This window comes from Larus michahellis, chromosome 9 (genome assembly GCF_964199755.1).
Source record: "Larus michahellis chromosome 9, bLarMic1.1, whole genome shotgun sequence".
Classification (NCBI taxonomy): domain Eukaryota; kingdom Metazoa; phylum Chordata; class Aves; order Charadriiformes; family Laridae; genus Larus; species Larus michahellis.
In genome coordinates this window covers 41,607,258-41,624,419 of record NC_133904.1, presented here as the reverse complement: position 1 = coordinate 41,624,419, position 17,162 = coordinate 41,607,258, and the positions used below count along the sequence as shown (strand labels likewise).

Below are 17,162 nucleotides of genomic sequence, written 5' to 3'. Positions count from 1 at the left end.
AGGCTGGATGGGGCTTTGAGCAACCTGGTCTAGTGGGAGGTGTCCTTGCCCAGGGCAGAAGGGGTGCAACTAGATGATCTTTAAGGTCTCTTCCAACCCACACCATTCTATGATACACACAGAAATTTCTAGACCCTTGCCCTAAGTAACGAGCACTGCAAATACAAGCCCGCAGAGGTGACGGCAATGTGTCTCACAGCACCGTTCTCAGAGCCGTCCTGGCGGGCAGAGCAGCCTCAGACATGGGGGGAGCCCAGCCCCACAGTCCCACACACAACAGAGGGGAACAGGCAGTGGCAAGTCCCCCCAGATGCAGAACAGGGTCACAAGCCCCTTGGCAAGCCTCTCCCAGAGCACTGCAGTGAGCTTCAAGAAGGCAGCATGTTACTATAAACTCTGCTGCTCATCGCTGTCTCCGTCACCCTGTAATTATGACCGCAGAAATAACAGTGTACAATGGTATTGTAGTGGGGTGGAAGGACTTGTAGATATTTTTGGGCCTCACATTTAGAGACAAAAATCAGTGGAAACGCACATTACTGAAATAAAGTCCTTAAGCATTCCCGAACGATACTCAGCGCAGGGACATTGTCCCCTCCCAGAGTGAGCAAAGGGGCCAAAATTCTGAATCAGTATTTTCACAATCGCAGGCGTGAAATCAAGACAGAGTGGTCAAAGTATCTTTGGTGCCTATGAGCCCATCACGGCGGACGCAATGCCAGCAGTGGAGTGGCAGTGTTGTAATAAAAGCATTGGGCAATTTCCTTGAAAGAAATGCTGATGTGTCACTCAACTTCAAAGTATTCTTTTAAAACACTCCCCTCTGTGTACATAATCTGCTAAAGGGACCCTGGCTTTTTTCTCTCTGTCTGTAGGCCAACATATTGATGCGCTGCTAACAGATTTGAGGCCGATTGCTGCGTTAAAGCCTACATTTGTGGAAGAACTACATTGGCATCACGCAGCTACGCATGACGGGCAGAAATCCACACGCGGCAACAGCCCAAGCCCCTCTCTGTGCCTAGCCACCCGCTCTCCCCTGGGCAGCATTTGGAAAATTCTGGCTCTCACATCACCTTTGACAAAGTTAAGCCAGAGTTTTGCCCCCCCATTATAGCCTTCCTGCCTTACATAAATCCATCATTAGCTTTTCTGCTTGTGTTATTTCTCACAATCCCTCTTTATCTCTCCCCTAACCTTCGGGCTGTCCTTTGTCTCCTGCCACTTTCCACTTCCTTCCTGCTTCCCTGGTGAGAGCTGGTGTGAAACTCCCAGCTGCTGTCTACCAGACGCCCTCTCTCTTGCTCCGTCTCTTAGATTCTTTGCCGAAATTAATTGTACCCGCCTGCCTTGCTTCTGGTGAGTGCACCAACTTGAGGATTAATTTCCACTTGATAGAAAGCTCTACTCAAAAACAATATGAAAATCTGGTGTTAGAAGTACAATATGGCTTGTAGTATTTCTGCAGGCACGTCTCAGTATCTCTTTGCTACGTGCATTTATCATCACCTTTCGTTGTCTTCCCTCCACTGAACCCTGGTGCCAGCAGGGTTTCTGCGGACACTCCAGTCCCACTTGTACCATTGCGGGCAAAGCTTCGTGAGCTTCCCTTGCTGCCAAAGAAGGCAGCACATCTTTTCCCCCATAACGGCCTTGCAGGTCTAACACAATCAACAGCTGGTTTTGTGACTGGTATTCACAGCAGGTCTGTCGAGAGTGAAAATGCCACCCAGACACGGCTACTTTTCAGAGCAGAACCAGATTTACAAGCCCCGCGTTCTCCATCACCGGCCTGATAACTGGTTCTGCAGAAACAGAAACTGTGTTCCAAGCATCCCCCACGGCCTCATGCCCTGCTCCTGCTCCAGCCCTCCCCAAAGCACGCGCAGACAGGGCCCTGGTGCTATTGCTGACTTGCAAGCGGGCTGTGGCACCTTGCTCTTCTGCATGAAGCCATGCGGCACAGTGACTCCCAGGAATCAGGAAATTCACTGCCTTAGTGCAACATGAGTGTTAATAATCTAGAAACCCATATTCATCTTACCTGTAATAAAAAGTGAGCAGGATGCCTTAAGAATAAATTCAATTTAAAAAACCAACAACCAGAAACAAACCCCAAAACACAACAAACACAAGAGACAATTAAATGCTATCAGTAGAGCTTTGCTCCCCAACAGCTGTAGTCAAACCCCTGCAGCCAAATTCAGCAACCACAGACCTGAGCATGAAAACCTTTCGAATGTCTCCGTGCTCGCAAAGGATGTTTTGCATTAAAAGGGAAGTGCAAGAATGAGGGGGGAAGAGCTTCCTTTGTTTCAGCAAAGGAAATGCCATTGTACCCCAGAAGTACGGGGCTAATCCTGAGCTCTTCTGTCTGCATCCCACCCTCCAAACTCAGATTTAGGTCCATAATAGTACTACTATATAGTAATTGCCCCTGCCAGATGTGACACTCAGGAAAGGAAGAGAGTGTTTAAAGCTGAGGCTCGAATTGCCATGCTGGCTCCTTTCCTTTAGCTTTGTTTACACCGGGGTCTCAGCTACAGGTGTGAAGCTGGCAGAGAAAAAACCCAAAAGATAACTCATAAGAGAACAGGATTTCCGGTCTGCAGGAAATAAACAGCTTCTTAAAACGTGGTTTCAGTCTGAATTGGACAAACTAACTCTTCAAAACTGTATATTCAGAGAAATTACCATTCAGGACAACTCAGACACACAGGACCTTCTCCTTGAAGTGATCCCCCTGATGCTGCTCAGGGAACGGATGTCTCTGCCGCTCCCACACCTGCGGGAACAGCGCGGCTCAGCCGCTCATGCCACAGCCGTGGCTCCAGAGCCAACCCTCTGCGTGTACTTCCCAGCATTTTCAGGATGAAAATCCCATCTCTGCAACAGGGAGCTCGGAAAGCCCAAAGCTCAGGTTCTTCTCTCTGCTATAGAGGTAGGAAGCGAAAGCCCTGCGTTGTGCCCCTTGGTCCCCTGGCTCCCAGCATTACGGCGGAGCCCGAGCCCGGCCCCGGCCCGCTGGCCTTCCCCAGGACTCCTCTCTGCAACCGCTCCCCAGCACTTGCTCCAGAGTCAAACAGGATCCCTGTAGACATCAGCTTTCCTCGGCACCAAAACATTTCCCCAAGAGATTTGTTTTGCTGGAAGTTTTCTTACCTTCTGTAAGAAATCTGCATTCTGCCGGGGCCAGGGCTGCCTGGTCGGTTGATGCACACTCTTAACGCTCAGACATCAGCGCCTTTCTCCCAGAATAAGAATCCTTTACAAAATTCCCCATCACTTTCGGTTTTTATATGAACATCTCTTTATATGAACATATATTTAGACACCTATTTAGTGTTCCTTTAGGGCACAACCCTTATCTGGGAGGTGGTGAAGTGACACAAAAGCCCATGAAATCTGCTTGCAGCTACAGACGTCACCCTCCGCTTCCAGCAGCTCTCTCTAGATTGCTCGAAGAGGAAGGCCAATCTTTTTGCCTAATGCTTTCAGAAACCATTTTGTCTTTGTTTGGTAGCACCAGAACCAGATGATTACCAGCTGTTAAATGTTGATTACAGGAGAGTCAATGGGTGGCAACGGCCGGTGTGGCATTAAGCCCAACATTCATCCATGAGTAGGGTCTCTTGGCTGCCACTTGAACTCATTACCATGTACAGTGTCATTCTGGAAGTGATTTATTATTACTAATGGTTTTCATGAAGTCCTGGACTACAAAAAAAAAAAAATCTTGATTTATTAGGCCAGCCACTAACTTTAAAGTTGTCCCCTTCCGTTTCCAATTATAGCATGGTTTAGTACCGTGGGTGGCTTTGCTAGATTGTCAGGAACAAGATTACACGTTAAAAAACCATCTAGGATTGTATACAGCGCGGGTATGTCTTCCTGCTAGCTTGGTGGCAGTCACGCAATGCCGTCAGTACTGTTTGATGAACGCAGAAAAGCGGAGAATACTTTCATCAGGTCACACCTTGGAAAATACCAGTACAATTTAGTGCAGCTGCTGCAAAAATTCTTTGGATCGCAGAGGAAAGATTTAAGTTCCAGGCCGTGGACACCCAGTTACTTGCATTCCAATTTAGTTAAAAGATGCTAAAAGAGATGAACCACCAACCCCTCCCCCAAACCAATCCACTTCATAACTTCAGTATTTCTGTGACCCATCCCTGCAGTGCTTGGAAATCACAGTAAGACGCCTTTGTTTTCAATGGATTGTTGGATTAAGCTCTGAATATTTCTCATGCTTTCTCCTATTTGAACTAAAGAAAATTCCACTTCATTCCAAACACATTAAGGCTGGGCCAGAAAGTCATATTTAAACCTGAGTCTCTCTTCAGATTTACATTTTGCAGAGGCTGCTGCACTGGGACTGAGACAGGGTTACTACCTTGAGTAAACTGGGAATACCAGAAATCCAGACAAACAAACCAAAACAGTCATTTCCCATACAATACTCAGTAGCACATACAGTAGTTTTTGACTCTTTAAAAATTAAATAACTTTTTTCAGTTCCTGGCAGCCGTGCTAGTGCAGTTTCACAGGATATCCAAAATGAGACCAAACAGCTTCCTTCCCAAAGGATTCCTGAGTGGACAGGCAAGCTGGAAAAAGTGCCTCTCACTACTGTAATCACAGCCAGGATGTCCACCTCATTTCCCAGAGTAAAGCTTAAAATAAAGGTCTCCCACAAAACTTGCATTAGCTTGAATGCTACTCACTGGGACTCTTGCAGAAATTTATTTTCTTTTCAAGTGCACCCAAAGGAGCCCGCCTGAGGAAAGCGTGTCCCCGTACACACAGAGAGCACGAGGAACCCTCTCCTTGCCGGGCTGATAACCCCCTTTCACTGCGTGACCCCTGACTTCACAGCATTGTTTCAGCACAGCACTTCGGAGTTTCTCAAGTAAGAACGCTGCTGCTGGAAGCTTCCCGTTTCCCGTCAGCCCAGCACACGTCCCGGCTATCCCTGCCGACAGCCGCGCGAACGCTTTCAGGGAAGAGAGTCGTATTTTCTGGAATGATGATATTTTGCACTTCTGGCTTTTGGACTCTCAGTTCCAGCCCCAATTAAATCCTCAATTGTGATTTTGTGCAGTAATACACAAATCATAAATGGTTTCCCTGTGTGAAACCTATTTCCATTACACTGTCTCCTCATGAGAGTTTTCCCTACTCCGATTTTCTTTCCTTTCCTGCGTCACTGTGTGTTTCACTGTGACTGTATGCCTAGTGTGGGAACACCAACACAGTATCCGCACACGCCGGTAATACCAGTAGAGGAAGGCTGGCTGGCAATTTTGCAAAATTAAGAGCAAGATGCTTTATTGAAATAAATTGAACTCGTACATTTTCTATTACTATTGCATATTACCGTTGCGCAGCCATCTGCCGAGCTGTAAGTTCTTCCTTTCCCTCCCATCTTCTGCAAAGTTATTTCTTCATTCAAAGCGGCAACCATTTTAAACGCTTTGCAAGGAACAGTAGCTATATGTTACTAGGTCATCAGATCCCAATGGGGTTTATGAATACCGTAATGAATTTCAGCCCAACATCTGTCTGCTCTCTGAAACAGATGCAATTATGGGAAAAAATAGCTGCTGCCTCTTCACAGGCACATTTCTCAGTAAAAAAACCCAAAATACAAAGAAAACTGACATAGCATAGTTTAATCGCTACCACATTATTTTTATCAGTCAAAATATCATGCGGCACACACTTTTTTTGTGAAAGCAAGACAAGTTGTGGTAACTTTTTCTGGCAGACAGGCAAAGGGGTTTTTTTTTGACTTTTAGAAAAATCTTACAAGCATGGTTTTGGTGTTGCCAAGCAAATGCTAACCTTGGATGACTCAGACGACGGTTCCCTTTTATCCAAACCACTGAAGTTTGGTGGTTAGCTAAGAAGGAACTGGTATCTGAATCACCCTTGGTTTAGAGGAATTGTCAGATAAAAGTCTTGGGCACGGGGTTTTGGGGGCAGGGTGTTGGTTGGGGTTTTGTCGGGTTTTTTGTCCCCCTCTTCTCCACAGGAAAGAAAAAAAAATAAGCAACTTCAAAAGTAGGGACTTAAAAATAATTTTAAAAAAAAATCAACTTTATCCTATCTTTTTAACCTTTTCAGTGTCATGTGTCAGGCTGGGTACATTCTCAGTAAATTAAACTGATTTTTTTCAGTCCTGTTGCAAGCCTAACCTGTGCCTCACAAAATTACACAATTTTAACCTTGTCTTCAGCTACAAAAAAAGCCTACCTCATTGCTCAAGTCCCAATTACATATCTGCAGTTCCCAGGCCCCCTGCTTCTCCTTTTCTTACAGGGGGAAAAAAAAAAAAAAAAAGGAAAAAGAGGAACTATAATTTATGAGCCCCCAGCGCAGCCCTCTGGAACAAAACCTGCCCTCAGTGACCTATTAAACATCTTCAGGGAACCCTCCTCTGTTCTCACTCCAATTTCTATTTAGTTCCAAGTTGCTTTTCATCTCGGTAGTTTGTCAACTTTGAACATTTCAAACACACTCGGATGCCCCAGCGCAGTGCCTGAGCCTTTTAAATCCTCCTCCTTCCCTCAAGGGAAATGTATCCCGTCTTTGGGATGTTGCCTAATGTGCGTGTGTGACTGCTGGAAGGGGAAGGCAAGGGGAAGCTCATTTGAGCCTTGAGCAACAGAGTCCTCTTCCAACACTAACTCATGAATAAGTCTATGCCTTTTCCTGTACATCCTTGCCAGTCCTATCTAAACATTCTCTATCTTTGTATATTAATAACCAGCCCATAACTTCCAGCCAAGTTTCAATTACGTCTATAACACCACGCTCGGGCTGGTAACGGCGACACGGCTCCGGCTGGGACGGCAGCGGGTAGGTACGCTCGCCTTGATGCCGCTGCTGCACAGCGCAGCTGTCAGCTGAGACCGTAAACATTTTAAAAATTAAATTCGACAAGTTGTTTAGTGGCTTGGGAAGAATGGGAAGCCTCTGTACATCCTGCCAGTCACTCACCGATGTTTAGTCATGGAAGTTTTGTGGGCAAGGAATGCGTTTGCGCAGGTCCGAGACAGGGTGTATTCGCTGTTTATATCAATAACCTGGAAACAAACACCAAGTAACCGCTGCTTAGTTCACAGAGGGCACAAAGAGGCGGCGTGGCAAGTGGCATGGGGCTGCGCTGTAGAGCGCGCATGGCTCAGTAACCTAAACCCATTTGAAGAGCATTCATCTTAATAGCAGCTCGTAGCAGGTTACGCGCAAGCCCAGCTGGCGTGCGGTGGGGTGGAAGGGCTGTGGCACAGACCCTCTTCCCACACCAGCCCAGCTGCGCCCAGCACAGCCTGGACACTGCCCAGAGCGCTGAATCCCGGAGGCACTCCCAAACTACATCAAACAGAGCGAATCTGTGGGAATATCTTGGTGCAATACTGTGGCAAAAGGGCTGACGGGATCACGGCTGCGTAAGCAGAGAAAAAAGACCAGGGAAGGGACTTCACCTCCCATACGGCTTTACCAAGATGGAGGCTGGAACAGCAGCTCCACCATCTTCCTAATAATGCGCAGAGCAGAAATGAAGACTTGGAGTCAGTGCAAGGAAGTGGCACAAAAATTAACAACCGAGGACAAAATGGCCTACTGCGCCCACCTTAAATAGCTAAAGCTCTTACCTTATTAAAAAGAGAAGTGACTTTATCTTTTCTCCTGAGGAGAAAGTAGCGGGCATTTTAATCACAAAAGACATAACAATAGCCAGTAGCTGACGAAGAAACCAGACAATAAAAAAAAAAAAAGCCCAACAAAATAGAAACAAAGGCACCACATGTTAACAGGCCTCTTTGGTTCCATTTCTCATGTGTCTCTCGTTTTCTGCTTCCTAGGGTGAGTGAAAGAGTGCTCAGACCTCACCAAATTCCAGCTGCTTTCAGCAGCCTCTCAGACTGTTTCACCAGTCCAAAGTAACTGGGGAACAAGATGTCCTGGCCATAGCAGCTTCTGTGCCACCCAGGAAATCCGTCCCCTCCGGAGGGCTGCCTGGCTGCTTTACAGTAGCCGAGTCGCAGCCAAGACCAGAACTGGCACCCTATAGCGCACTTGGGCTTAGCCTTCCAGCAGGGAGAATCAGGGATTTAAACCAGCTTCCCTTTTCACAGCAGCTTAAGTTCTTTAAGGAGTTTAGCTCCATAAACCAATTAAGCACCTTTAAGTCCGTGAGCTCTCATACCTTCTCCGAGCAGTTTGCATGCTTACATTGGTTTAAAGGGCGAAAGCTGATTTCATCTAGCTGAGACCCGAGCATCTTAGGAGGTCACGGGGCGAGCAATCCCAGGCAGAGTCAGCGAGTCTGGAATCCTCCGCAGACCAAATCTGGGGGGGCTGCACTCCCGTGGCCTCATTTCTGCAAGCTAATTCTTAAGGTTTGGAAGAGGCCAATTCCACCTTTAATTCTTTGCTTTCCAGAAGACCCGGTTCTAGGTTATAAAGTAATAGATGGCCCATGAGCTCATAAACTTTACACGCTAAGAGTGGGAGTAAAACAGCTATTATCTGCATTAACACATCCACTGCGGTAGCGCAGGCAGACTTAACTGGTGTGTCACCCCCTCGAGTCCCATCCCAACGCCTTATCTGCCCTCCTTGTCTTTTTCCTTTGGATTAGTTAACACTAAAAGAAGGAGAACAATTATTTGATATTTGAATATGAAAGCTTACAACCAAGCCTCTGAAGTACTGTTTTGGGCTTTTTTGGTTTGTTTTTTTTTTTTTTTCCAAATAGACAGATCAGCAATATCTTCAAAGCCAGAAAACCACATCATAAAGTTTTATGCGAATCTATCACCAGCCCCCTTTGTTTCCTTAGGGCATATCCCACATAGCTAGATGTATTTATATATAAAGTATATAGATTTGCATTATACGTACATAAGTAAAATAACTGCATATCTCCTAAATGCTGTAATTTTCATAGACACTCTTTTTAAGTCAGTTAATAACCATACATCGTTATGTTGTGTTAAAATACAGTTTTTAACTCCTGCACAGGAAAAACAACATGCTGCGGTAACAGTGTGATTCTGTAAACAGTTGTGGATTAACGTTCAGCAACCACTGAATCTTCTCTGTGATTAAAAATCCCCACCAGCTGCCCAATCTGCTTTTGTCAGTAAACTCTGCGTCATTTTATAGCAGTAAAAATACAGTTTACCCACCCACTTGAGGTCAGTCATGTGCTTATGCCTGAAAAGGAACATTTACACAAGCGTTACACGAAGGCCAGACCTGCTCCATTGCTCTGGAGCCGCTACTGCTGTTGCTTGCTTATAAGGTCACCATCTCTGTTTCTTCTAAAACAGTGACAAATAGTCCCAGAAAACACGCCATCCATCAGCTCTGCCTGCTCAGCACCCAGGTAGCGCCCTCTGCATTAGGTTCACCCAAGGAGAACATGACACTGAGGGACAGCCCCTGGACCCTAAAACAGATCTGGGGGTGCTGGATTTTTGCATGGGCTTTCCAAGATGAGCCTTGTCCCAGTAAGGCATTTTGTGCAATTCATCACCCGAACCCAACTCATCAACAGGTCCAACTGTAGCTCCAACCATGAAACTTCCCAGCCTGAACCCCCCACACAAACAGGAGACATCTCAGCAGTTCCTCCCTCCCTGCAAACACTGCTGTTTCCTACAAACACAGATGGCGTTTCAAAAACTTACTTCGCCTTTGATTCAGAATTCCCCAAACACAGCTCCTACTCAAGGATTTCCAGCAGAACCGTACCTACCAGCTCAGGCTGTGCACCCCTCATCGCATTGCCAGCAGCACTTGCCCAGTGCCTTGAACCCCAGGAGCGGGAACACACAACCACCTCCCCGAAGCTGAGCTCCCTCATCAGGCTGGGACCAGCTGCCAGCAATCACGGCTGGTAGAGAAGGTGAACACAAGTGTTGCTGGTTTGCACTGATTTTACGTTCTGCCTCTTTTGACAAAACGTTTACAAGGGCCCCTTCCTTGCAGAGACAAAGTCGGGGTGTCTTTGTACAACCTGGGGACCTGCAGCAATTGCAGCTATCGCTTGCATTTTGCACTGTACCAGCCTGCTGCTGCACAACAGGAGTCACGGCCTGGCGCAGCAGCCCCCTCCACCCTGCTCCATCACACTTCCTCCAAAGCTTTCTGCTCCATTAGTTTTAGGGCACCCCAGCTGTAACTCGGAGGACAGCCCTTGCCAGATGGCTTCTCTTCCTCCGTGTGAGCGCGCAACTCCTGCCCCCTGCCTGCCCTGCGCAGGAGCCTGGAGCCCACCCCGACTGACTGGAGCAGGAATATGGCCCTAAGTGCTCCCAGCCTGCAGCTGTGCCACGCTTTGCACTGCTCTCGCTTGGGCCCCGGTGCCCACGGGGAGCTGCACACCCCTGTGCAGAGCCTGCCTTACGCTATGGGCTGGCCACCTTCCTCCTCCACCCTCAGGCCACCACCACAGCTCCCATAGCCATGTGTCCAGTAAGCTGTCCCCTGCATAGCCCCGGCCAGAGCCACCTCCTTCACCCACTCACATTTCAGAGCAGAGCACTGCCGAGCAGCCCACACCAGCACCCCGTGTGCTCCCGACCCCACCGGGATAAATCGCTGCAGAGACAGGTAGTGGCGCAGCAGACTGCGATGCGGCAGGGGGACAGCGGTGACAAGTTATTTTGTGGTTTTAGCCAGCCCAGCACTGCTCCCCTTCGGCCTTGACCCTCGCCGTGCTGAGCCATTGGGGACGCAGCAGAGGCTGCTCACCAGCCTGGCTGGCTGTAGACTTCCCCTGGCGCAGATTAACACCCTTGCTCTAGGCACTTTCTCTTCTTTAATCTGCTCTCTAAAACCAGAGATGTTCCTTGTGGTGACTGTGAATACACACGTACGCGCTGTGGGCACTCACACAGCTCTTCTGCTGCATGCTTTATACCACCTCTTGCTTTGAAGCAGAAATAGCACTTCCTTTTTTTTTTTTCCCTAGCTGTTTTTTTCTTTAATTAAAAAAAAACCCAAACAAAAACCAGAAAAACTTTCAGTTTAACTCTGCAATACTTGAACCCTTTTGTTCTTTTTGCTGGACTTGGGTTACCCCACAAAGATCAATTGTTTTCTTTCTTGTCCAGACACGTCTTCCTGCTCAGCCAGATAACAATTTGCTTTACTGTTGTGTGGCTGTATGGGTTTGTGTTTTCCCTTGACATTTCTGTGAACAATGTAGCAGAGGTCGGTGTTGTGTATCCCCATTCCCTTTCTCTTTTCGGCTTATTTTGATGATTCTCCCGTACTGATGCTAGCTGTTTTTCCAGTCATATTTAATCCCCTTTGTGGCCACCTCCACTTTTCCAATGCAGACGCTGACATTAAATTGCCTGTTATCCTGTCCTAATTTCCATGTTACAACTGCTGGGAGGATAATCAGAATTTATCTATCTTTCTTTCTCTTTGCTGTGTCCCTTTCTATTGTTCATTCTTCATCTAGATAGGGAGGGCCTGCAAGTCCTTTCATGACTATTATTTTTTCCACATGTCCAAGCTCAAACTGAGAATTAGAAAGCTTCCAGGGCTGATCCTTACTTGGCCAGCATTTCTATCACATTTTTCTTTTTAACCTTTTGAGAGCATTTTCTGCAGTTTTGCCTCCCCAGCTGATGAGAGATGAAAGCAGAGACGGCAGGGAGGGCTCACCGGGGGCCAGCCCCCAGGGCGACTCTGCACTGGAGACATGCTGACGCCCTTCGCAGAGGTGCAGACTAGGAGAAAGGTAACTGGATTTTAGCTGAATCGAGCTGAAACCCAATTGCCGTTGGGGTCAGGAGAGACAATTCTGGCCTCTGAGCAACGTTAGCTTTATGCTGTGACTTTTGGGGTCTTGTACAGTCCAGCTGGCTGGGAGGGTTTGGTTGGTTTGAGTGGGGAGTGTGGTTTCAGCTCACTTCTTAAAATTTGGGGCAGTACTTGACATCTTACCCATGTAAAACTCAGGGGAAGGGGGGGCAGAGCATGGTTTTGTACTTCAGACGGCAAACTGAAAACACGGCTGGTAACTCCCACCCGCGTTAGAAGGAATCACCAGTTCTGCCAAGCCACATCACATTAACTAGTCTAGTTACAAAAACACAGACCCTGTAACTCACAGGTCTTTTTTGTCCTTGGTAGAAGGTATCGGAGCAACTGAAGCCAAGTGCTCAGCATTATTACAATCTTCCTTTTAAGCCGCTCAGATTAATGGAACAAATTCTCATTCAGAGAAATCAGGTACAGATCCCTAGTGACTACACTGATCTGACTCTGGCTTTTGAGTAGTACAAATTACAGCAGAATATCATTATTAATTGCAGCTGTCCCCTGTTCTGGCAAGTTATCATTCATCTCACAAAATGGATATCTCAGCTGGAGACCTTTATTTTATCAATTTAGTGTAAAAAATCCCCACTGCTTCCTCCCTCCAAATTAGCAGTCTATGATTTCCCTGGGGAAGTCTGTCTTAGGTGTAGTGCTATGACTTACGCTTGACTAATACCACCAAGACTAGGCAGGGCACCAGAGCATTTTTACCTTCCGACACATACCTGAAATCTCTCACCAGGTCCGTGACTGCCTGTTCAGGAGTTAGTCACTTCCTCCACAGCCTGTAGGGGAGACAGCAAAGTTCAGGAAAAGTTGCTCTATTCTAGCAAAGCTTATCGTCAGTGGCTCACTGCTCACACGTACACTGAATTCACCTTACTTTGGATGAGTACTGCCCAGGCTGCAGGCTAGGGATTGATTGTGGCATCATTAGGGCTTACTTGGTGTTACCTGGTAAGCTCCTGAATTAACCAAGTAGCATAAAATGTAATTGCTAAATTACAGTGAGCTCGCTGCCCCAGTGCGGCATTTCAAGCTGCCCATAAGGAGCTTTTCCCTTCCCATAGCCAGGGAATCATGTCGCGTGGCTCAGTGCAAAGCAGGAGTTAAACAAGAATCCTCAGGACAACGGTGCAGTGTCTATGCTGGGTGGCCCTGGGGTCAGCAGTGGTACCCTAGCACACGGCAAACCTGGGGAAAAGCAGAGCGGGCTGGGGCGAGGGAGGTCAGCCCAGGGGGAGGTTTCATTCCCCGTGGTGCCAGCCAAAGCCATACGGACGCGCTGAGCCTGATGATTAGCTAGGCTTGTTCTGCTTCAACTACTTTGTGAAAACACAGCTTCCACATCACAATTTTTAAGTACTATTTAAGAAGGTAATAACTTGCTACAAGTCAAACTGGTCCAGACTAGGTCACCTGGTGATACTTTAGTCTCACTCAATGTCATAGCTTTGCTACCAGTGCTACTCCTGTGGTGTTTGCTGGCTCAGGGGGAGCGTTAGAAATCAGACACTTTGATGAGGTTTTGGGGCCAGCAAGGCCTGGGGGACATGTGTGTTGAAGTGCTGTTGCATCTTCTGCTGAGGAAGAGACGGTACTTGAACCCCTGTACTGTGCCCTGGATGCTGGCCTCAGATGGGCATCCCCGTGCCACCCCTTGAACACTGCACCCTGCCCTGTGACACTGGACAATAATTTGGACTTTGGGCTCACTCTAGCCTCAGCCTCTTGGCCGAGTGAAGGGAAAAGGCTGCCAAAGGAGAGGTCCAGGCCTGTCCACTAGAAACCGCCCCAAGATCAGCAACTAGCATCAGAGAGAAGTGACAATGGGATGGCAGCAGCTTTGGGCGGTCAGCCTGTGGCAGGGTGATGGGCGCTGCATTCCCCGTTGTACAGAGGCTGCCAGCTCTGTCCCTGCAGGGCACCGTGTGAGATTAGTGACAGCCATCTCAGGTGGCCACGCTGGTTTCTGCTCTTCCGCCCATTCCCACCTCAAGTCGTGTCACCGCCCTGCACAAACCACTGCACTTTCCCCTGGCTCTTGGGGAGAGTTTGTGCTTTACAGTCTTACTGTAAAACAACAAGAATCAGGCTTCTAAAATCAGGAATTTTCTCTAACAGGCTTCTGTGCTTTTGCTATAATCACTCCACATGGTCCTCTGACAATTTCTGTGACCTTATTTCACAAAAAAAAAAAAAAAAAAGAAGAAAAGACAACTCCCATCATCCCTCAAGTCTCAGTAGAGCTCTCCACACACTAAAGCAGCAAAGGCTGCCAGCTCTCTATCTGGAGCTCTTCTTACACATGTTTGTTAACCCTCAGGGTACAATGGATGCTGAGAATTACTCTTTCGTAACATTTGTTTGGCTGCCAAAAAGGAAAAATGATTAGCAGCTCAAAGGTTACATTGCTGTATTTTGCAAGAGAAGCCCTTGTCATGGGCTACCTCTATTTTGCTGACTGTGGATGCAGCGCCGCAATGCTCGGCTGCCCGTGGGGCACCAGGGGACTCTGCCCGTCGCTGCGCTGCTCCAGCTCTCCGTCCCAGTGCAGTGCTGGAGATTTCCACCGCTGCCCTGCAGACACATGTCCTCTCCTCCTCCCATGGATGGCAGCTCCCAGACCTTGCAAGTGGTACCCAGACCTTGCAAGTGGCCACTTAAGGCCTCCTCTTGCACTTAATCTGTATGACTGTGACCAGCTTTATCCTGCGCATAAAACACTCCCTGCTACAGGCAATGCTATTTCTATACCCCCTCTGGGGAATTCAGTATCTTAAAAGACAAGCATGGTGATAAGTCTGTAAGACATAGTTAATGGTTTAAGAACGGGATTTAAAACAGATTGCTGAATTAATGACTACTGTTATTACTGTTATTGTTTCCTTTATTAGCCCCTTATTAGCCTTTTTTCCTGGGAGCAGAGCTTTACCTCTCTTTGGAAATTTACTTCTCTTTGGACCCTGGGGAGCTCCGGAATTGGGTACCATAAATAGTTTTGGAAGCCCTCTCGTGGACCTCGGAGCAGGCTGCAGTGACTGCAAGATGCTGAAGCCATTGCGTCCAAGCAGCGCCCATGCCCTACGCATCCCCACCGGCTGCCGACACAGGCATGTCTTCTAGGCAGGCGGTGGTGGGCTCCAGCCCCTCACGCACTCTGCTCCTGCCCCTCTCTACCCCGAATCACTGCTCCCTAGCACCTCTCGGATAGACTCACCCAGCCCGACTGCCTCTGTCGCTGCCACCCCACTCTTATTACAGGGCACTCGGGCTTGTATTTCTCAGCTGGGGATTCTGCCAAGGACAAGCCAGGTCAACCAAGTTCATGAACGTCCTCCTTTATTTTGCTGTCTCAGGCTCCTCTCGCTCCACAACAAAGGGGCTGCTTTGAACCGCCTGGGCCCCAAGATACACCTATTACCTGCATTGGTCTAGGCGTTTCGCAAGGAGGAATAGTTCAAAAGGGTAACTGAAAACTTCTGGCCCTGGATTGAAGCCTTCCTCGCAGACTGGCACTGTCACATCACAGATGCTTACTCTGTTCATTATGTTGATGGGTGTTAGCAACGAAGTTTGAACTTTGTTCAGATCTTCCCCGAGCTTGGCAGTATAAGAGCCAGAGTTCTGATCTGGGTTCAGGCTGGTTGTTAGGTACAAATTATCTGTCAGTCCAATTTTTATCCCCGCTGTCTCATTTTGCCAATAATTTGCTACAGCACAGAGATTTCCTGTCATCTCATCTTGTCAGTCTGCGTCCTTCCAAAGTCACTTCACTGCCGATGATTAGCTTCTGTCTTTTCGCCTCTCTGCAGTGAGCTGCTGATCCCACAGGGACGCGTCACGATTCGCTCGGGGAGAGCTCTCCTGTGCCCCCCGAAACAGCCGCAGCGTGACCCACGTAGGGGACATTCAGAGGTTGTTCCCACAGACTGGAACAATCTTTTTCTGTTGATTGAGAGGCGATGTGGCCGCAGAGCCAGGCCAAGGCAATCCACTGAGAAGTTGCCAGTTTGGTCCAGGTAATACCATCTACTGGTCAGAACTCTGGACTGGGAGACCGGGGGCACAGCCCCAGCTCTGACTTTGGTTTTTGGTTGGATCTTGGGCAAAATGGATCCTAACCCTGTTTTTCATTTGCTAAAGGGAGGATTAAAAACATTTCCCCAGTGGAGTTAGGTGTTAGATTAATTGTTTCATGATCATAAAGCCTTTGATATCCTTTAATCAAAGAGCTGTTAAGGGTTTTAAAGGTTGTTATGATTTGTGGAATAGATGTTAATTTTCTGTGCGCAGCCTACAGAGTATGGACTCTCTAATGTTATTTGGGGACTAAATTTAAATGATCCCTTTTAGGTGCTGGCAGAAGTTACCTTTAAGCCACATACACACACACTGATTAAAGTATATTGTACCTTAAAAGCTTCTTCGCATCTCATTAGACCTTCTCTTCTTGAGTCACCTCATAAGAGGCTAATTTACATTAAGTCTAGGCCACATCAGGGTCTGGATTTCTCATGAAAATATGTCTTGGTAGTGAAAGCAAAGCCTCTGCTGCTCTCTGCATGAGAATCACTACTTCTTTCTTCCACATCATAAATCCCAGGGCGTGCTCTGAATCCCAATAATTTGGATTTAGAAAGAAATGAGGCGCACAATTCTTCCTTTGACGATTTTCATTTCCCCCTTGGCTTGCCTACGTTTCTCCATTAAAAGAGGGCACCGGAGAGTTTGCAAACCCCTCCGCGCATGGCGAGCACAGTCTGAACTGCTGCTATACGCTCTAGGCATTGCCCAGCCAAATACTCGAGCCCACCCTGTCACACGTGAGCACGGTGGGTACCCCGCTGCGCTCAAAGGTGGCCCTGTTGCTCAGCTCCAACGGGTTCAGCAGTAGCTGGTGGTGCTCTCGCTCCAGCACACCACAGCGGAAACTTGCAGCCAGGAAGACATTTACCACCCACTGCTGTGTACAAAGGAATTATTTTACAGTCTTTAAAGAAATTGCAAAACTCATCTAGGATAAAATACATTGTTTTGTCTTTGTGTTTGTCCTGAAGAGAAGAAAGCTCTTCAAATCTTGTAAAGCCAATTACGCTCTATCAAAATGAATTAGGGAAGTTGTTTATGGAATACCTACCGTGAGAATCTGGCTCAGCTTGACAAACTGTATTTTTATTATTATTACTTATTTGCTTTCCTGGTTGGTCTGTAGCTGTACAATGATATTGCAATGAAGAGAAAATGCTGACAGGTCATGTTCTGCTTCTATTGGCAGTGCTACTGTTTTATATTTAAATGACAAATATCCT

At 47.4% G+C, this 17,162-nt stretch overlaps 1 protein-coding gene across 1 annotated transcript in view; it reads right to left on the bottom strand.

Annotated features, from left to right (window-relative positions):
- NRK (Nik related kinase) overlaps positions 1-9,852 on the bottom strand; it is a 116,824-nt gene extending 106,972 nt beyond the window's left edge. The window contains exon 1 of the mRNA XM_074601813.1: positions 9,770-9,852. Coding sequence (XP_074457914.1) covers positions 9,770-9,793 — 24 coding nt within the window. The 5' untranslated portion in view covers positions 9,794-9,852. The remainder of the gene's footprint in view (positions 1-9,769) is intronic.
- Positions 9,853-17,162: the final 7,310 nt, after the last annotated feature.